The 21,220-nt window shown below is 41.7% G+C and overlaps 3 protein-coding genes across 6 annotated transcripts in view; 2 read left to right on the top strand and 1 right to left on the bottom strand.

The window, feature by feature from the left end:
• Positions 1-891: 891 nt before the first annotated feature.
• On the bottom strand, positions 892-4,628 carry rab39bb (RAB39B, member RAS oncogene family b; the record flags this gene model as incomplete). The annotated part of the gene is made up of 3 exons (XM_079185261.1): positions 892-1,137; positions 1,422-1,602; positions 4,414-4,628. 3 exons carry the CDS (start codon positions 4,626-4,628, stop codon positions 892-894), a joined length of 642 nt encoding a protein of 213 aa, XP_079041387.1.
• A 4,422-nt stretch (positions 4,629-9,050) lies between these two features.
• LOC306714445 (ras-related protein Rab-38) lies at positions 9,051-14,486 on the top strand. The gene is made up of 5 exons (XM_079184478.1): positions 9,051-9,133; positions 9,330-9,613; positions 12,408-12,538; positions 13,119-13,268; positions 13,511-14,486. The coding sequence occupies exons 1-5, from the start codon at positions 9,108-9,110 to the stop codon at positions 13,730-13,732; spliced, it is 813 nt and encodes a 270-aa protein (XP_079040604.1). The 5' UTR covers positions 9,051-9,107; the 3' UTR covers positions 13,733-14,486.
• A 4,627-nt stretch (positions 14,487-19,113) lies between these two features.
• The window catches only part of LOC306714854 (phosphatidylinositol-binding clathrin assembly protein), a 60,836-nt gene continuing 58,729 nt past the window's right edge, over positions 19,114-21,220 (top strand). For all 4 annotated transcript variants that reach the window (XM_079185013.1, XM_079185011.1, XM_079185012.1 and 1 more), the window contains exon 1: positions 19,114-20,240. In XM_079185013.1, the coding sequence (XP_079041139.1) occupies positions 20,111-20,240 (130 nt within the window). In that variant the 5' untranslated portion in view covers positions 19,114-20,110. The remainder of the gene's footprint in view (positions 20,241-21,220) is intronic.

Below are 21,220 nucleotides of genomic sequence, written 5' to 3'. Positions count from 1 at the left end.
GGTCTGGTCCCTCTATGTTGGCATCTCCACCGTGTGCATCTTCAAAAGTCCCAAATGAGGCTCCACAGTTAAAGTGGACTTGGCCGTCCACCTTAACAAGGCCCCAGTTAAAGGCAGACAGTCCACCAACAAGTCCACCTCGGCCAGTTAAGCTGTACACGTTGTCTCTTCTCTCTATTAGGACCTGGATGAGTGACGATGTTTGTTATAGTGTGGATTTAACCATGTTGTCAATTTCATTGAAATCTTCCCTCATTAAGCTCAGGAGCTCCCAGACTCCTCCATTGACCTCTGATGGTGGAACGTCGGCACAAGAGAATCGCGACTCTGGTCAACGAGGGCGCCGACGTAACTTTTTTCAAACGATATGTGCTAGGACCAACGTAAAAAGTGATCGTTTGGTATGTGATCATGTAATTGCATATTGGAGGAGAGGAGGAGATTAAGAAGTAGTGGGATGCGAGGTGATGGGAGAGATGTCTAGAGTTCGTATTGATGATTGGCAAGAAACCAAAATGGATCCTCTTTCTAAGACGTGTAGGGACGGATTTCCAAGCAGGAAGCCCAAAACTAAAGGAACTGAATCATGGGAGCCCTCGCGAGTAAATGAGCATCTGTGATCCTTCCTCTCCGAGAAATAAAACGTATACAGAAATGGGCACAACCCTTCAGGTATCCACCCATGTTCAAGGTGTTCGTCAGCGTCTTCTTCCTTCATTGAAAGTCCTCAAACACCCCCTTCTGTATCCAGTCTGAACAGAGAACAACAGGGTTACCAGCAGTTTTAATCGGAGGGCTGACACCTGCAGTCCGTCAGCTATACTCTCCTCTGAATCCTTCCTGGATCCCTCCCCCCCCTTGTTCACCGTCAGTCCCAAAACTCTTCCCAGATCAACACAGACAGCGGCGGTCGCTCTTGGTCACTTCCTCCGAGGAGTGAACGACGTTGGGGACGAACCCGCTCTTCACACCTTCCCAGCCCTCCTGGATCGTGATGTCGCCGGACCGCACCAGGGCGAAGATGTCTCTGGTCAGCTCGGTGAAGGCGTGCTCCACGTTGATGGCGTCGCGGGCCGACGTCTCGACGTAGCGCATCCCGTAAGCCCCCGCGAGCTTCTCTGCTTCCTGGCGGCTCACCTAGAAGATCAAAATGAGATGAGATGAAACGGTCAAGAGTTAGTAGATGTAACACACCCTCTGAGAACAAATATTTCTGCTTCCTGTCTGCAGCCGCCTCAAGAGAATTGAACAAACACTGACGACCCGCGTCTGATCTAAATGTGAACACAAGGTTATTTTTAATGCTGCAGACTTTGTTAAACTGTGTATTACGTAACATTTAAATCCCCAGCAACACATTTGAACTCGACACAGCCTCGTTAGTAATATTGTTGCGTTTCTACTTTTCTACTTCTACACACCTGGCGCTGGGCCTCCAGGTCACACTTGTGGCCCACCAATAGGAAGACGATGCTGTGGGGCTGCACGTGGCTGCGAGCCTCCTCCAGCCAGTCGTGGACGTTCTGGAAGGAGCGGCGGTTGGTGATGTCGAACAGGAGGAGCCCGCCCACGGAGTTACGGTAGTACGCCCTGGTGATGGACCTGCACAGGGTGCAAGGATGGAGGGAAGGTAGAGATTAAAATGAACGTGTCACGTGATTCGTTGTGAAGTAGCTGCTACACATGATCAGGCGCTGAGACAGAGTGAATACAGCTTTATTTAGACCGATGGTATGAGAAAAATGTGGTTTTTGAACAATAAAGCATGTACACATGTTCTAGGAGAAACCAAAAATACTAATTTGAACATGAAAATGAGCAGATCTCGCAGTTTACAGCAGACACACACAGGTTAACGGTTGACTCTTGGGGTTTTGTGCAAAGACTGTTATCTCTGTTCAGGATCTATAGAGGGTGAAAGCTATCACACGTTCAGTGAAAAACGTATAACAAGACAAATCCAGAGGGAAAGATATTCAGAGGGAGAATCAGAAGTGACGGAGGAGTCGCGTGACGGAGCTGAGAAGTTGGGAACCAATTAGATGGAGCGACGACGTATCAGACAGCTGAGCTTCTGAATGATCATCGAGATCATTCTGACAGATACTGGGGCCAGTTTTGATGATTTAAATAGCAAAATATATAACAAGAGGAGAGGAGAGTTGCTGCTCCAGCGTTTGACACAATGTGACGCTCTGCATGCACACAAACAAACGCACACCAGCCCCCGTATGACGCGTCTCATCCTCCCACAATGTCCCCACAGAGACAACGTCAACACAAATATAACGAGGGGGGGGGGGGGTTACAGACGGAGAGAGAGAGACGTGTCATGAAAGAGGAAGAGGAGGAGGATGAGTGGAGATGATACAGAGAGAGCCAGCGAGTGATTCATTTGATCAGACAAACACATGTATGTGTTTATATTCATGGGAGTGAGGATGAAACAACAATGACTGAGATGAGATCTGTGTTTTCAGCAAGGAATATGAGGAACAGAGGCTGTTCATAGGAGCAGGAAACAGACAAGAAATCAACCGCAGCAGTCACAGAATCCCCAAATATGTAGAAAGCGTATTATGTGGAGCTTAAACTGAACTAATCACTCACACATTTAAGTTAAAACCCTTGTGTGTGTGTGTGTGCTGTGATAGGAAATACTTTTGTCCAGAAATCCCACGAAAAGATCAAAACTAACAATGTGTTCTGTCTCTCAATACTGTCTGGTTTATACATCTTTAGAAATAAATCTCAAATACGCAGTTCAATGTTTTAAGAGTATATTTCTTCAAACGGCTGGGCACTGCAGTTTTTATTTAATATTACTGTAACAGAAGCAAATAACATAGTTAGAAGGAAAAAGACACTAATCGTGCAGACAGGTGAGACTTTCTGTTTGTGTGTGTGTGTGTGTGTGTGTGTGTGTAGAGGTGTGTGCGCAAGCAAGTGTGAAGATGTATTTTAGGCCGTGAGACGTACATCATTCTGGTTGTGTTATATTTGAACCCTCCTCACACTGATGGGGAATATTTTTTTCTTAATTTGCATTTGAGACGCTCACATGTAGCGTGAGGAGGCTGCGGGGGTTCAGCTTCTTGCTCAAAGGTGCTTTAGAAGGATACATATCCAGGCTTCAGCAGAGAAAACAGGTGAAGAAGATAAAGATAGAAGCGAAAGCTGCAGATCACAGCTACGATTGGTCAGCCTGTGTTCGAGGGGCGGGACTTAGAGAATGTGTTAATTGCATTCGCTAACCCGCCGTGGACACATTTTCATTTATTTGTTCAGCGAAATGGAGCATAAATCTCCACACTCACATAAACTAGTGGACAGTAAACACAGAACATACTGCAGGGATGATTCAGACACGGACTGCATTTGATTCCATAACTTTGCACCTATCAGAGTGGATCAAATGACACCGTTATCCTCCTTATTAGTGCTCGGCGTCTGCACACGTGAGCTCACAGAGATCCCACAATAGCTCTGCATCGATAGTGTGAAACAAAACCAAAGCTGGTTCATGTGTCATTCAAATTCACTCTTGCTAATTTCCTCTCTTAAGAGCACTTTGGTGTGTTCATGTTTTTAGAAACAAGCCCTCTGGTCCTTTTCTGGGCTTGTATTAACCTCAAAGCAAAACAAATCGTCGTTAAACTCCAAGCATTCCCTCACATTAACTACTAATTGTCTTTTTAAGAAACATAACGTAGGTTTCTTTATTGATAGACGTCCTATAATACTTTATTTATCACAATGTTTGTCTGGTGTTGGGTCTTAATCAGATATCTAATCTTGTAATCATGTGATTTTTAAAAATAATTGGTTTGCTTCAGCAAAGAGTTCAGAGGTCAGCTACTGATGAAGCTCGCCGTTTCTCAGTTCTGTAAAAGCAGCTCTTCCAATTAAATACCCAGAAGGCACGGTGGGACGCTTCACCTCGGACGACTCTTTCGGTTTCTGAATGTCTAAGTTCCTTGTTTTTGGGGAGATTTTGTGGTTTTCATTCTGCACTGTATTTCCCAGAGATCACCTGTCGCTCTGACACATACAGTATCTCTGTGAATGTTCTGCTGAATCAGTTTGAGTTTCTCTTTCTTACTTGTTGTTTCATCGTCATTTTACATCAGTCTGTGATTTAAAAGTGTTGCAAAGTAGGAAGTTGTATCTGTAAACTCCCATAATAATAATAAATCATATTTAATTAATAAATAAGAATTTGTCTTTAACTTTCTCACGTTGTCACTATATGTTTATATTGAAATATTACAACATAATGAGTACCCTGTTTTATATATATAGCTGGCAGCACACTTATGGCATATTATAGCACTATCATGATGTAATACTCTATCTGTGATATAGCTCAACTATAACTTTCTCACACACACACACACACACAGCTGCTCTCACCTGAAGCGCTCCTGACCCGCGGTGTCCCAGATCTGCAGCTTGATCCGCTTGCCCGGCTCGATCTCCACCAGGCGGGAGAAGAAGTCCACGCCGACGGTGGGGTCCGACACCTGGGTGAAGCGGCCCTCCGTGAACCGCCGGATCAGACACGACTTGCCCACCGTGGAGTCCCCGATGACGATCAGCCGGAACTGATAGAGCCATATCGCCTCCATGACTTGGCTTCGCCCGTCTGTCGCTCTCAGCGGCGCGTCTGTCTGTGAGTAATGCGCGTGCGTGCATTAGAGCCAGAGAAAGAGAGATGAGCTTACCCCTCAAAACATGTCCACGATATTCCTAATATTTGATAACTGCTGTAATAATACGATACTTTATACTTCCACTCCACCACAACTTGGATGCAAATGTTGTACTTTTATACTTTGAATATTCAGATTGGTAAAACTAAATCAAATCAGTAAATTATGATTGCAAAGAGACTCTACTATTAATTTAATTTATACAAGTGTTATTCTAATATCTGTAATAATAATAATACAACTAACTACATCTTCTACTAATTGTACTGCAGTGTTCTACACTTTTAGAAATAAAGATGCAATATAGAGTTCTTCTGTTTGCCCACATAGGAAACCACTTTTTGGTTCCTGGTAGAACCTTTTATTAAGGTAGAACCTGGAACCCTTTCTCCTTAGAACACAACATAGTTATACGTAGACCCATCTGTGAGAAGTTCCACCCCAATCGTATCTCCTTCACAAGGCTTCTACTCTCCTAAAGTCGTGGTATTCTTTGTAAAAGTACCACGAATAACTTCAATCTGTCTGTAACATTAAGGACTACACTGATACTATTACTGCATGCAAACACACACACACACACACACACACACACACACACATAACTGTGCTTCATTGTGTTCAGTGCGTGAGTCAAGTGGAACCACGAGCTATGAGAGAAAATCCTCTTATGATTTCCTCGTCACTCCACGGCATCAATTGTAATAAATCAGCTTTTTGGATTATTGGCCTATAATGCCCTTTGTGATACGAGGCTTTAGCTTTTAAATGTGGGACCTTCCAGATAATCAGCCAGCGAGCCCTCAGTACCAGCTGCCTGCCTGTGTTTTACTTGAGTACCATTGTGAAGTACTTCTACTGATTGGTTCCATTTCATGCTACAGCGCTTTCATGTCAGAGGGAAATGTTGTTCCTTTTACTTGTGGGACTATTTACAAAACATATGAAAGTATTATTGTAGCTCCTGCTACAATCAAACATTATTTTCATGTTAAAGCATCTGTGAATGTAATGTAGTAATTGAATGGGGCCAATCTGCATAATACTTCTGTTTTGATATTTGTATTTTGCTCGTAATACTTAAAGTAAAGGCTGAATACCACATCAGGAGACCCAACAAACATTCTCCACATTGTTTCCTCTCCTTGATATGAGGCGTGAAACATTATAAATAATAAATAGTGAATACTCGCATGCTTTTATCTGGTGTTGATGCTACATGTCAGTCAGAACGACTCTTTTTCCAAATCCCAAATAAGTGAGCAGGTTATTGAGTCTAATCTTAAATAACTTTGGTAAACAAGAGGAGCAAAGCAAATGTCACTATTTGTATTTATTTGACGTAGTTATTTTAAGCCCTTACTTGCTTTTGTAGCGTTTTGTTCTGCTTTGTTTCAATCTCGTCGACATTTTAAGACAAACTATGATGTTTTTACTAAACTTAACTAAGTCCTTTTGTAGAGTTTTATGTTTTGCTTCAATTTACAACTTTAACGTGTTTTAAGCTGTTCAAAGGTGTTTAAACTGAGACCTCAGAGGAAATCAGTGTCCCTCAAAATGAACAGAGCAGCTTTGTTGTAAACAGGGCTGCAAATATACAAAACATCAAATATGTTCTTATTCGTTGTAATAACTTTCATGCTTTATGTTCATGTCTGTATTTGGTCACCTGCAGTAATTGTGCAAAGAGAAGAGAACACGTATGTGTACTTATCTGCAGTACTCAAGTCCTGTACTCGGCTAAATACACTTTGACATACTTATATTTTGAGTATTTCTTATTCCATGATACTTTATACTTATACTCCACGACAGCTCAAAACCCACACTCTGTACTCTACCCAGTAGTATACAAAGTATATATAATTGGCTCCACATTGATGACCTAAAACACTAAAATGCTCTTATGTGTATTTTGTTTCGGATAACAGAACAATAAAATATTCTATAACTGGGAAAGGAGCAGTTCTGTATACTTCAGATACTTTAAGTACATTTAGCTGATAATATTTCTGTACTTTTACTTGAGTAACATTCGCATGTATTCTTGTTCTTTTCATACAGCAGTGGGGTTTGTGGGAAAGAGGATGATCTTTTGAGGACATTATATTGTAGTTGCGTTGCTCCCTGACCAGGCCATCATCCGGCGGGCAGGGAGCCAGACACATGCCGCCTCCCATCACACCCTCCGTGGAGTCGGGTTGCGTCGCTCGGTCGGTATGCAAACATTAGTGGCCGAATCCCCGGTGAATAGCAGCCTTGTGGGCTCTCACACCGGATGCATATCGCATATCACGTGCATTTACACACCAACGAAAAACTGTCATATTCATCCTCATGTGAGGCTTTATGATGTTTTGTCCCTAAATGTTTATTTTTTAGTTTCTGCTTAAATGCAAATCTGATGGAGAGTCTAAATCAAGATGGACTCCGGACGCTTTAGACTCCTAAACGTCCGACAGCAGAGATTGTTTTTACTGCAGGCTATTATTAGACCAGTGCACAGCATGACTGAAAGAAGAATAGGCCGAACGCTCGTGACATGATGCTTATCTTACAGACAGTGAATGGTTAAAAGAAAAACAGCCTACTTGGAGCAGGAGTGGAGTTTAGGCCGGAATGGTTGCTCTCTTTATTTTCCACGCTGTTTTCCTCGCGCCGTTCAGGACCAGGCCGGCGTGCGCTCCATGGCACCGACGAGTCTGTCTGGATCCTGGTCCCCGGGAGCCTCGGTGTTGAGACGGACGCTGAAGCACAGCAGGGCCGTGGGCTGATTTCCTTGTTGATGTCAGGGCCCGACCGAGAGCTGAACGGCAAAACGCATCCAGAGCAGGTGCTCTAAATAAAATGGAAATGGATAAACCGGATCTTGCGCGTTCACCCGGAGCCACGACTAAAACCAGTTTCCTCACCCGAGACGCGTGGATGCGTTTCTGAATGCAGGAGGCTCGCTGTCAGAGAGGAGGGAGGGGGGGAATCCCGCGGTATCACTTCTGTGTTTGGCGGTGTGTTTGTGGGGTTTCGCTGCTGATGAAATGGCAGCAGGAGCAGCAGCATCATATCGCCTGACTCATCCCGCATCAGTACCACTGCCGTAAAGCACCGTGGAGAGGCGCAACACTGAAGAAAAACGACCACGGGCAACCTTAGAACAGTCTAGTGAACACAATAACAGACACATTACTCTAAAGTAATAAGGAGAATGATGTGGTAATTATTTTAGTTATTATATTTAGCTAATAAAAAGATTCCTGCAGTATGAGTATAAATAAATACATGATAAAGATCATACATTAGAAAAACAGACACTCTAGTTTAGGGAAATGTGTTTTATATACATATATATATTTATTAATACCATGTTTGTTTGTTTGTTTATTCAGTGCAAGAGGAAGCTGCACACTCACTGCGCCAGTGCGCCGTCCATGTGCGCACTCGTCAGTGCGCAGACCCGGAAATGGACGAGCTGCAGCTATGGGAGGTGTAGTTTTGTTTCACACGCACGGATTCTTTTTTTAGGTTCTTCGAGTTAGTATGTGAGGTGGTTTGAAGTTAAAAGAAAAAGTAATTTATAGTGTAGTGTCATGCATGTTTTGCATGTCTTTATCTTTGTGTGTTTTTTGTTGTTTCTGTTATTGTTTATAGAAACCCCTTTACCAGAAATAATAAGTATTTAAATTAACAACCACAACCAGGTCATCTCTACATCTCATCATAACACAGGAAGCCCTCGTTTATCTCAAGATATTGTAGACACAGTTTCATCAAACACAACCTTTCTGAAATTCATATTATAGCGTCAGATACTGACCAGCTTATTCATGAAAAACATACACATAACACACTTGTCCTCACAAGACTATGAAACAAATTAAGAAACACAGATTCAGTCAAAACAACAACACATTCAAACTATTTTCGTTTCCCATTTATGCAGTTTCACTATGTCTTTAAAGCAATGAAATAAATAATAATAAATACATTAAATACATGTATTGCATTTAATACAGTTTATTTAAAATTCCTCTTTTCTGTTTCTCAACTTATAAAGTAAAACATAAAACAATAAACGGAAGCATAACACCGCCACATGATTCTAATGCTTTCATTAACATGAAGGTGTACCTAATAAAGTGGCCACACACACACACACACACACACACACACACATACAAACACACACACACACACACACACATACACACACTATGGGGGCGTGGTCGTCCAGACTGCTGACAGTCCTCGTCTGTCACGGATCAAACGAACATCAGGAGGTGATGTGCACACATACCTCAGGCTGAACAGACACAACACTAAAACTGCTCTTTAACTTGGACACGACAGCGTTTAACATCCAGCAAGTTTTTGTTTTTGCACGGAGCTGAAGGAGACTAAATGTCCCATGAACACTTGCAGGCACGGTAACGATGATAATACTACAACCTGAACTACAATATTCTTTACAGGCTTTTCCCTTTTTTGTATCTGCGGGACTCCAGAGTGACTCTATAATATGTGCATGTTACGGTTTTACTTCTATCAACTTTGCTTAAGGAGTTACTCGTAGAGCTTATGTTTATTTAAGTGTTCAAATATTACAAGTACTCGGTGTTTCAGCCTCCAAACCCTCCACTTCACGCGGAAACCCATAATTGGAGACCTCACAGCGCCACCCTACTTACCGCGCGCCCTCGACCGGAGCAGTAAAATGCAGCGCGAGCGCCTGCTCAAAGTGTTGGTCATCGGCGATCTCGGAGTCGGCAAAACGTCCGTGATAAAGCGCTACGTGCACCAGATCTTCTCCCAGCATTACCGCGCCACCATCGGAGTGGACTTCGCCCTCAAGGTGCTCAACTGGGATCAGAAGACGATGGTGCGGCTGCAGCTGTGGGACATCGCCGGTGCGTAAAAGTGTGGTTGGAAAAGGAGATTTGATCCCCCAGCTTGTGTTGAAAGAGTAGTTTTCGTTCACACTGGGTTTGGATGTTCAAATAAGACTTCACTTGCCTGTGGCCATAGAAACATGTTAGTGCACAAACGGGTAGGTTAGGTTTGTAAATAAACCGGATTCAAGAGATGTAGCCTGTAATTTACTATTTATTAAATAGTTTTATGCACGTCAACGTTTAAAACAAATGTCCTTATCGTTTGAGGAGAATTCCACCTAAATTAAGAATTCCAATTTTCATGGTTTAGGTGAGTAAAGTAAAGTCTGGAGCTGCTCCATAGACAATAGCTTTAAATGAGCTTGATTAGTGTTCTCAGTGGTGAAAACACTTTCTCTAATGTCCACCAGGGGGCGACTCCTCTGATTGTATAGAAGTCTATGAGAACATGACTCTACTTCTCTCTTGATTTATTACCTCAGTAAACATTGTAAACATGAGTTTATGGTCTCAATCTCTAGTTTCAAGTCTTCGTCAACACAGCATGATGTTCATTTAGTAAATGATGGTCCATTTAGAGTCAAACAGACCATAACGCAGGGGATGCTTTAGGGGCGGGGCTACCACAAGGATGTCCTGTCTGGGAGTTGTCTGCTGTTTCTAATTATAACTTTAACCCTTTCACGCTGTGTTCAGTTCACGAAAATTAATTGTAACATTTTGGTCGCCTTCAGCGTTCGGTTGTAGCTCCACACTGTCGGGTTACTCCTGGTTGTTAAAAAAAAAATAGGTTGTACATACATGATAAAAAAACACATATTCAGGCTTCAGATAGCAAACAATGCACAAGTGAATGCTGTATGAACGTGGTTGTTTAAGACATTTAGTGTCTTCTATTTGGGCTCAGATGCAACAAAGACATGGCGAGCACTTTGAACTTCTAATAGGTTGTTTCTTACTTGTCAGATTGTAATTAGAGATATCTTAAAGTAAGACTTTGAGTCATTATAAATCCTTTTATGTGTAGGCCTACTGGTTGTTAATCGAGTATCAACATTGGACTTTCCAAGATACAACACACACATTACAGTAATCTGCTGTTTCTCACACGTTGGCTGCATCTTGCTGACTTCTTCCAACGATGATGGTGCATGATGTGGGAAGTTACCGCCTCGAACATGTGGTTAACATGTTTCTTTGTGCTTATAAAACCCATCGTGTCTCCATTACTGCATGCAATGTTGACGCTCTCCTCACACACTTGTGGGTGTTTGAATGACACGGTCGCTGATAAGAGCCAGAGTCATTTACATGGAGATGTCCGGCTGACAGACTTTAGATCAGTAGCCAGGGACGACTTCACACTGGCGTCACTGCACGGGAGGCTGTTAAACTGGGTTCATGTTGACAGTGGGCAGATTATCCTCATCAGAGTGATGATTGTATCACTGTGAGTGGTTGTTCATGTGGATGAAGTGAAGTCCATCAGCTGACTCTTTGCAGTGTTATCAAGTCGAGGCTGTTTTGCATAAAAACACATTTGCCATATTTTAGTAGCTAGAAGTGTCGCAGATAAAACCAGTACGTAAACTCGATACTTTTATACCATCAACACAGAAAGGTCGCTGGAAAGATAGCGCTTAGAACACTTTGTTTGTAGACCAACCTGGAAGTTAGCTTCACTCACGGCTCCATTGTTTCCAATGGAGGTTTTGCGTTGGAAGACAAATTAGCTGGTAGTGAGTAAGCAGCACTTATATCAGGCTACAGACTGCAATCACCACGACAATTAGGATCCTTTGTCGTGGTGGGCGCACAAATTAAGCGCGTCCGTGTGAGTATATGCATCACTCAGAGCTAGCGACGTAGCATCAACAGTGAGAACTACTATTTATGGTATGGAGGCTCAAACAAACACAGGACTTTAAACAGAGTGTCCCAACGTGTTGTTGAGTTATTATAAAGTAACATCAGTCACGTTCAGCTGTGAGATCTCAGATCAGATGGTGTTCTCTCTGCGAGTGAAAGACAAAGATAACATCTGCTGTTAGGAAACTGCTCGCTAGTCTTGCTGCGTAGGTCATTAGCTGTGTGTGTGTGTGTGTGTGTGTGTGTGTGTGTGTGTGTGTGCGTGTGTGTTTGTCAACCGCTGCCTTGCTGATTCACGACTATATTAGGATCATGCGGAGGAAGTTAGCGTCCAGTATAGAGACTTATTCATTCACACACATGGTCACACACTCGCAATGCAAACAGAAGATGCCTTCTTCTAAACACACACACACACACGTGGTTCAACACATTTCTATTTTAATTAGTCAGTTAATCGATAGAAACAGAACAGGCAACTATTATCATAATGTTTTCAAGCAAATCTTCTAAAATGTAAAGAAAAAGATGTGTTTGGTGCTTTCTTTTTGGTCATATTTGAGTATTTCTGTCAGATAAAATAAGCTATTTAATACTCGGGGTACAGGAGTTTAAAATGGGTATTTTTTCACTTTCCTTCTTGTCATTTTATAGACATAAAAATATCATCTTTTGAATGAAATAATCACCAGATTAATCAGTGATTAAAGTAATTGTTAACGCGCTAAATCCTCAGTTTCAATGCTGCAAAGTTCTTCAGATAAAAAATAAAGAGTTCAATTACAACAATGTTCCTTTCAGTTTGATTTAAAACTCCCAATCAACTTACTGAGAAGTCTTAGAGCTAAGAATATGTATTATTATTACGTTTTATGACGTGTCAGATAGACCTCGAAAACGTATTGTCATCCTTCTTCTTCTTCTTCTTCTTCTTTAAAAGGGCAGGAGCGCTACGGCCACATGACCCGCGTGTACTACAGAGAGGCGGTGGGGGCCCTCGTCGTCTTCGACATGACCAGACTGTCCACGTTTCAGGCCGTCCTCAAGTGGAAAGGAGACCTGGACTCCAAGGTGAATACGATGATATGAGAGGACGGAACGTGTTGAAGGAAGGTAGGAGGACGTGATTAGCGTGACACACCCTCTGGTAGGCTTAATGCTACGAAACCTCATTAAAGGAACATACCGTCAAATAGACCTGCTGTGTCTGACCACAGGAGGAAGACACAGACTCGGAGCTCTTTCTTTTCTACGAAAAACACTTCTGTGAAATGTTGAATTTGTTGTTTTCTATCAGCACTTCTGCTTCAGTCATGACTAGCTGCATTACCAAGGAAGCCCTTTAATAGCCTTCACAGTGAGAACAAGGAGCATGAAGAGAGTAACGTAAGCTTGTGTTGCATATTGTTCTACAGTTTTCTAATGTTTTTCATGTGATATAAGTTCAGCTTACGAGACTTTAGTGTCTCTTTAAAAGAAACCTTCCTTGCAGCATTTAGTATTCTGCAAACTAAGGTTGTAAAGCAGACTGTAGTAGAGTAGAAGTATAAAGTAGCGTACATTTTGAGGTACAACATGTACTTATTTAAGTTCCACCCCTGATTAACGTATGTGAGTCAGTGACTGATTGTCAGTTGTCTGCGTCCGTCAGGTCGCCCTCAGCAATGGGACGCCGGTTCCGGCCGTGCTATTGGCCAACAAGTGCGACCAGCGGAGTCACGGCTTGTGCCCCAAACTGCCCAAACTGGAGAACTTCTCCAGACAGTACGGGTTCGTCGGCTGGTACGAAACCTCTGCCAAGGTAAGAGGTGATTGTTCATCCTGCTAATTAACCAGAGATGTGTTTCTGTCTCTCTCTCGTCTTTTTCTTTTCTTTCTGTAATCAGCATAAAAACATCTGGCTGGTACGTTTTATTGTGGACGAGGAAGCAGAGCTTTTGAAAATGCTGATGTTGGATGATGCACTGTTTTTTCTGTTGCTTTCCAACCCCAAAAACCTTTGTCTGTTGTGTCTAACCCTTCATCTCCGTCCTCTCTCTCCAGGACAACACCAACATTGACGCCGCCATCGCGTGCTTGGTGGACAACATCATGACTGTGGAGGATGAGCGAGCCTTGCGTGACGCCGCGTCACCCGCCGCCAAAACCGAACCGGAAGGCAGCGTTCTGGTTCTGCCTCGCTTCGACTACAGCGCAAAAGAGAAAGGACTCAGTGGGTGTTCAGGATGCTCCTCGCTCCAACCCAGAGACGGGGACAACGACTGAAGGACGGACGGATCCGAACCAAGAGGCGGAGATTTGTTGAATGTTTAATATGTTGTAACTCATAGATGCGTCCCCGTCCCGGTCTCGCTTTTGTCCTCGCAAATTCATTTGTTTGAGGAAACATTATTGTATTATAATAATTATTGTTTTTTTATAACAGAAATGGAGTAAAAAACGTGTTAAACTTTTGCAAAAAAACTGATATTAAAATGTTTTATGGATTTTAAAGAAAACAAACAAAGATATTTAAGTATTTTGTTTACAGCACAGCAGTGTTTCTTTAAGGTTTGACATTCATTCCTTATTTTGTAATGAAGTCAAAACCTTTAGTCGTGAATTAAAAATCTACTTTTGAATCTTTTAAATACAAAAATTCATGATATTGTTTTAGGCTGTTTTTTGGGGGTTTTGATTCCTTTTTGGTACAAAATATATGCAAGAAAACTGTATATGTGTACATTTAAATAGAAAAATATATATAATTCTATCCAAGACTAGATTATAAGTTTAGTATGTTGTCTGTCTGTCTGTTAATAAAGCTGTTACAGGACTGACAGCAGGAGGAAGGACCCCTCCTTTGTTCTGAGTTGAGGCACATTTGTCGTCATTGTTTTGCTTCACATCTTAATGACTTCATTTTCAGTTCAGTCACAAATCCAATCTTGTTTTGAAGAGTTTGGTTTGTAGATGAAAAGTAAACATGATGGTCATTATAATAGAGAATCTAAGCTGGTTTACTCCTGTGTTAACTGCATCGATAACTTACATTTAACGGTTTTCATCGTAATTAAAGCAGATTTCAGTCCTGTGTTTGGAATTTTAGTTGTGCCTAATTTCTCTCTACACTTGGTCTGCATACTCTGGATTTATAAGAGTAATGTTGTAAAAACATTATATATATATATATATATATATATATATATATATATTACTTTAATTATGTTTTACAGCTGGGGGCTCTAAAAGTCATGAACTATTGAGGTGATTTCCTTCTTGAAATTCAGGTTCTCTTGTCTTGTGACTTCACAGGCTGCCTGCACATTATCCACGCTCTTCAGCTTTTTCTTCTGGTCCCGCAGTCTTCGTCGCAGACTTTCCTGGTGAAGGCCCAATGTTGTGTTTGATGCTTTTGCCTCTTCATACATTGCATCAACAGCGCTGTGATTTTGGAGGAATGGGAGTCCCCCTACAGACACTCAGTCACAATCTCTTTTGTATGTAAACAAGAGTCGGCCATTCTCTCGACAACAAGGAAAATGAACAGTTCTTTTTTTAAATAATTTTTATTTGAAAGCATATTTTACTAATTTAACCAATGATACATAAATAATATTCAAGCAATTTATAAAGTCCTGATTCATGCAGGTTTCTTTTCATTCCGGCTCTGTAATAAATCCATCTATGATCAACCTGAGCCATGTGTCTGTTTGTGCAGAAGTTTAGTTTGAAACGGACCTTTATATAACACTGAGAACATCATCTTATTTTCCTGCCAATTGATGTGAAAAGACACAAGTACGTGGCATTCAACCCGTCGTACAAAACAAATTGTAATAATGCGAGGCCGTGCTTCACTCTTTATCTCAGTCTGAGTGCTCTATTCTACTGGTCTTCTTTCATCTGATTTTGAAATGAAAGCCTCTATAAAGCAAACAGCCCTCTATCTGAGCCCCTGAACTCTCTGCATCTGTCTTCAGATAAATAAGAAAATTACATTTCAGATGAAAGATGAGTCACCTCACAGTCTGCTTGAATAATGGACGCAGCGTCTCTGCTAGACTGCAAGTCTCGCATCTTAACGGGTCCAATTAAATTTTATCAGTCTCATAATTCAACAGCTTCGTATCTCTTAACAGCTCGATGAATGAATAAGTGATCTGAGAGAATCTCAAACAGGCTGAAGTTTTTGCAGCAGCGGCAGTGTTTAACATTTCAGCCTGGAATCATGCACACACATCCACGGCCTCTCCACGCACGTGACATGCATACATGTTGATCCAGGGACATAAATGAGTGAGCTTTTTGGAGGCTTCATGTGCTTTTTGTTGATTATACAGTTTGCAACATGTCTGCCTCGCAGAATTACCCACAATTCAGAGCAATGTGACGTTAAACACGGGGTTACCAGTGAAAGCATGAAGACGTAAAATAAGGTAAACAAAGAGGACGGCACGAGTGTGTTCATCCTGGAATATTACATCCACACAAAATCATTAAGGATTGAAGATGGAACATAAAAACACATGAAATCAGAGGAATGCAAGCGGAGGCTATATTACACAGATATATTATTCAAACAAGTATGTTTTCATTCGTGCATAATCTCCTGAGAATAAGAATCTTTGTGTTTTCGTTACCTTACAATGAGCGGTTTATATGTACATATCAGAAATATGTATATATATATATATATATATATATATATATATATATATATATATATATATATATCTTGGCACTCTCGAAGAAGTTTCAGTTGGTTGCAATCTGCAACCTCACCACTAGATGGGGCCAAATACACACTGCACTGTTAATAGGCTACATAGCTATGTTGTGGGCTTTTTTTTTGTAGGGGGGGGGGATTATTTTGAAATAATAGTATTAAAATAATAAGTTATACATTTTTTACAATAAAGGGCTGCCATCCATCCTTCGCTTATACCGCCTATACCAAGGGTCATCATCATCATCATCATCATAGACCCTTTTCATGCCGTTGCTTTGTTTTCACATCGTCGTTCCACTACAGTTCAAGTGACTTTATTTGCCATTTGGGACAAACATGTTGGGATTGATGCATGTTTCTCTGAGTGATTTAACGAAGGAACACTTTATTGTATCACGGTTGAGTGTAATCTCTGAGGTTTTGCAGCCCTATTAATGTTCACACATCACAAATAGTATTCACACTATATGCACTATATGTGGAATGGAAATATAGTGGAAAAAGGGGCGTTCGGCCGTTCCGCCTGCAGATGGAGACACAGCACTCCAGAATCAGCGTTTGACTCTGATGCCTCACGAAGACCAGGATGGAGGTTCGATGTCACCCCGAGTTCACCGTGGTGTCCTCTGGGTGCCGCAGTTCCTCTCAGTTAAGTCGAGGGGAGACAGACTGTCTGCCGAGCCAATGTTTTTTTTTGGAGGACTGCTGCGCATCAATCCTTCATGTTTTACATGATTTGATAATGTTTTTGGGATATGATATCATTATTTGAGATTTGAGAAAAGCAGCATGTACTAAACGACTGTAATTGCTGCAGGAACATAACTGCAAATCCCCTTTTTTTAAATAATGAAAAACAGTTGATTTAGTCGCAGCTGTCACATAAAAGACACGCATGTTGGCGCAGCTTCAGCTGTGAAACAGCGCCACGTCTTTGGTGGCCCCATTTCCATCTACTGTGGTTGCACTTCTTACTTCTGCTGCATGCACGTTTTCACTTCTTCTCAACACACAAACACACACACACACACACACACACACACACACACACACACACACACACACACACGCACCTCATTAGATTATGCAAACGTGTGAAGAAAAGAAACCAGATGAGCACAGTTAGGTCGACAGCTGCTTATAGGGGGATCGCATCCACACACACACACACACACACACACACACACACACACACACACACACACACACACACACACACACACACACACACACTTTCAGCGTCCAAGTGCTGATCAGATCGACGTGTTCATCATCACCCTTGTGACAGTTCGTCATATCAATCATCGCAGCGTGGAGGGGCTTTTCTCTCCGGGTGTGAGGAGAGAGAGAGAGAGAGAGAGAGAGAGAGAGAGAGAGAGAGAGAGAGAGAGAGAGAGAGAGAGAGAGAGAGAGAGAGAGAGAGAGAGAGAGAGAGAGAGAGAGAGGCGGGTCATTGGAGGTCGGAAGAAGAAGCGGTGGGTTCCAGGAATTCACCTGCTACTGCTGCTACTGGAGGCAATTTGCAGTATTTCTCACCCGGGTGGGAAATACTTCAGACTGCAGCTCTGAAACTGAAAGGAAACACACACACACACACACACACACACACACACACACACACACACACACACACACACACACACACACACACACACACATACCCTGCAGGAAAACAAAATGCACCTATAGTCATCTATCACCTCTCTCTCTCTTTGTCATAACTCAAACACCTCTTGTCCTCGCGCACATATGGTATTGGTGTATGGTTTATTGCATCACGACACGCGGCTGTAATGTAATCAATGCAAACCACTTATCTTATGACTGGGAACATGCGGCATGACGTTTTATAACCTGCAGAGTGTGAAACACGGACAGAGTTTTTGATTTATTCAGCTCTCGGATCCGGTCTGATACCAAGACGAGCGGTTTCCCCCACTGATCTTCCAGCACACCGTGTTCCACACAGTCTGGAGTCAAACAAGGACACGGTGTCTGAGGACTAATTTAAAAATACGACCTTAAATTTGGATTGGAGCGGCACGAGAGATGCGTTTGTGAAGAGTGAAAAGTCAGTTTGATGATGTTGTTTTTGGCAAGAAAACGTCTTTATGGTGTGAAAAGATGTGAAATTTGAGACGTTTATTTCATAAATTCCGCTACAATTTAAACCGTGACACCTTAAAGGCAACACACACTCCTCAGGTCTCGCCCTATAGACTAAAGAGGCGTTCAAGAGCTGTCGTAAATGGAACAACTAAGCATGAAGACCACATGAACAATACAAAAGAAGTCATGAAACACTGGATTTTTCTTTTCCTTTTTTTCTTTGTTGTTGATAGTTCTTACAGTACTTATATATTTTATAATTTAGCTATGTGTGTATGTTAAAAGCAGTGTATATTTAACACATTCAATAAACTATAAATATATCTAATTACAGGTACAGTGAATGTTGCTGTTACAGGGTTATGATATGGGTATTCTTTCTGACACTGTGTGATAATAATAATAATAATAATAATAATAATAACTTTATTTATATAGCACCTTTAAAAACAGAGTTTGTGCTTTGACAGACAAAGCAGCAAAAGCAAGACAATAATAATAACAACAGAAAGCTCAGTGAGACAGTCGCAAGGAGAAAAATAAACTAAGAAATAAATAATATAATATAATATATATATATTTAGTAAAATAATTTAGTAAAATCAACAAATAAAAATAAAACCGAAAAGCGACGACACCACATAAAAGTCAGTCTGTAAAAATGTGTAAAGTTGATAAGCAGATAATAATTAGCAAAAAAAAAAAACTATCAAAAGAATATAATTGTAGTTGTTTAGATTCCGAGCCAAGCAGGGGGCCCCTGAAGGCAGCACAGTTGTGAGATCAGCTGATTTTTTACGCTGCCATTTTGTCCGGCAGAGCAGCAACCAACCAGCCAGTCAGTCAGTCAGCCAGTCCGTAACAAGAAAGAAACCACTGGCGAGACTTTTCAGTTCAGACAGCAGCACCCAAAAGAAAAACCGAGCCGGTAATGTGGAGTCGGCAGCCGAAGGACAGCACCGACTGAGCCGTCAACCGTTAAAAGAGGAAACAACCGAGACAAAAAGGAGCTGTCAATTTTTTTTTCTTCTTCTTTTTTTTTTTTACTTAACGGCTCCGCCGGCTTCGGCTTTCTTCGGAGAGACTCGGCTCGGTTCGGCTGGCAGGTTAGCTAACCGCCGCTAGCTCCTCGGCTAACACCTCGACACACCGTCAGAAAAAACAGCCGCACCTGTCGTCAGTGACACCGTATCTCGCTATAAACTCAAAAACGATGTTCCGCTTTGTTCCGAAGGACTTTTTCACGCACGAGCTTTGCCGCGCGACCAGTGATAGCTAACTTAAAACAGCCCGAGCTAACAAGTTGACGTGGAGGAGGAACTCAAAGATTTTTTTTTTCTTTTTTTGGGGAGGATTGTCGAGATTGTTGATGTTCTCCAAACGGATTACTTTTCCTTTTTTTTTTTTTTTTTAAATGTGTGTTCTCTCTCGAAACAGCTCATCCGGGTTACAACAAACCAGCATGTTTATTAGTGGGCATAAAGTAATTCACGGTGTTTACACATTCCACAGTGGGACTCTTTCCTGCAACGGAAACATTAGCTAACACAGACTAGATCCGTGTCGTCGTGTTGTGTTTATTTAGGTAGATATAGATAGTCGGGATAAACTACATATATATATTGTAAAATCAGCTGTTGATTGTGTAGTTAAACCAACCGGTGATCTGATTACTACACAGGTTGTGTTTTCACAACAGTAGGGTGTTTGTTCGCGACCCGCTTCCCTCCACTTGACAGTGAAGTCACGTGTGAGTTGATCCATTGATCGGATCGTTATTGTGCTATTTCAGCTGATTGAGAGAGAGAGATAGAAAGAGAGAGATGTCGGGACAATCTATCACGGATCGGATCGCAGCGGCTCAGCACAGCATGACCGGGTCGGCCATCAGCAAGGCGGTGTGCAAAGCCACCACACATGAAGTGAGCGGACCCAAGAAGAAACACCTGGACTGTGAGTAGACCACCTCCTTTGTTCTTCTTCTTCTTTAAAAGAGGCTTTCAAATGCAGACAGAGCAGCACAAACACTGCACCTGAAGCTCTGACACACACACACACACACACACACACACACACACACACACACACACACACACACACACACACACTACCTTTATGAAATATTATACAGGCTGGCTTTGAGTTTTTAACCTTCATGCATTCTGTGCATTTAGCTTACTTGCAGCAACTGTTATTGTAAAAGTAGACAGCTGTTGTGATGATGCAATCTATTATTAATATATATTTGATCAATCCTTGAATATTCAAAGGCCACATAAGAAGCATAACAACATAATAATCTACTTATTAAGTTGCCCAATGCCCAAAGTGATGTCCGAAAATGTCACAACCAGCAGCCAAGTATGCATTTACTTTATCTATAAAATGTCAGAAATAGTCGTCGTATTTTCTGTGAGCTCAACGTGACTTGTTTTAACTGACCGTCAGTCCGACATGCTTAATTTACAATCATATATGACTTAAAATATCATCACACGTCAGGACACGGACGTGGCGTTTTTGTTTGAAAAATGTGCGAAAAGTTCGATAATTTGTGACCAATTGTTTGAGTTCTACTTCAAAGTTGCTTATATTTGCGGCGAAACTGTCCAAAACCCAAATATAATACATTTTTAACAGCAAAAAGCTAAATCTGAGGCGCTGGGACTATCAAATATGTGTCTAAACCAGGAAATTAGTCGGCACGTTTTGCATTTTCGGATCCCTCGTGACACATTTTTAAAAAATTTACTTTTGGTTGGTGAAATAAGGCCTGTGGTTGTTTTTGCTCTACGATATTACATATGTTAGTAAATACCTCTCTTGTGACTCAGCGTCATCACGCCGAACATGGAAACTCATCTAACTAGCCTAACTAGTCGGCCTTCACAGTCTTGCAAACTAATCTAACTCGGACTTTTTCCCTTGTAGAT

Source organism: Pholis gunnellus, assembly GCF_910591455.1.
Source record: "Pholis gunnellus genome assembly, chromosome: 23".
NCBI lineage: Eukaryota > Metazoa > Chordata > Actinopteri > Perciformes > Pholidae > Pholis > Pholis gunnellus.
Note: the sequence above shows the minus strand (reverse complement) of the source record. Positions and strands in the feature narration are given on the sequence as shown.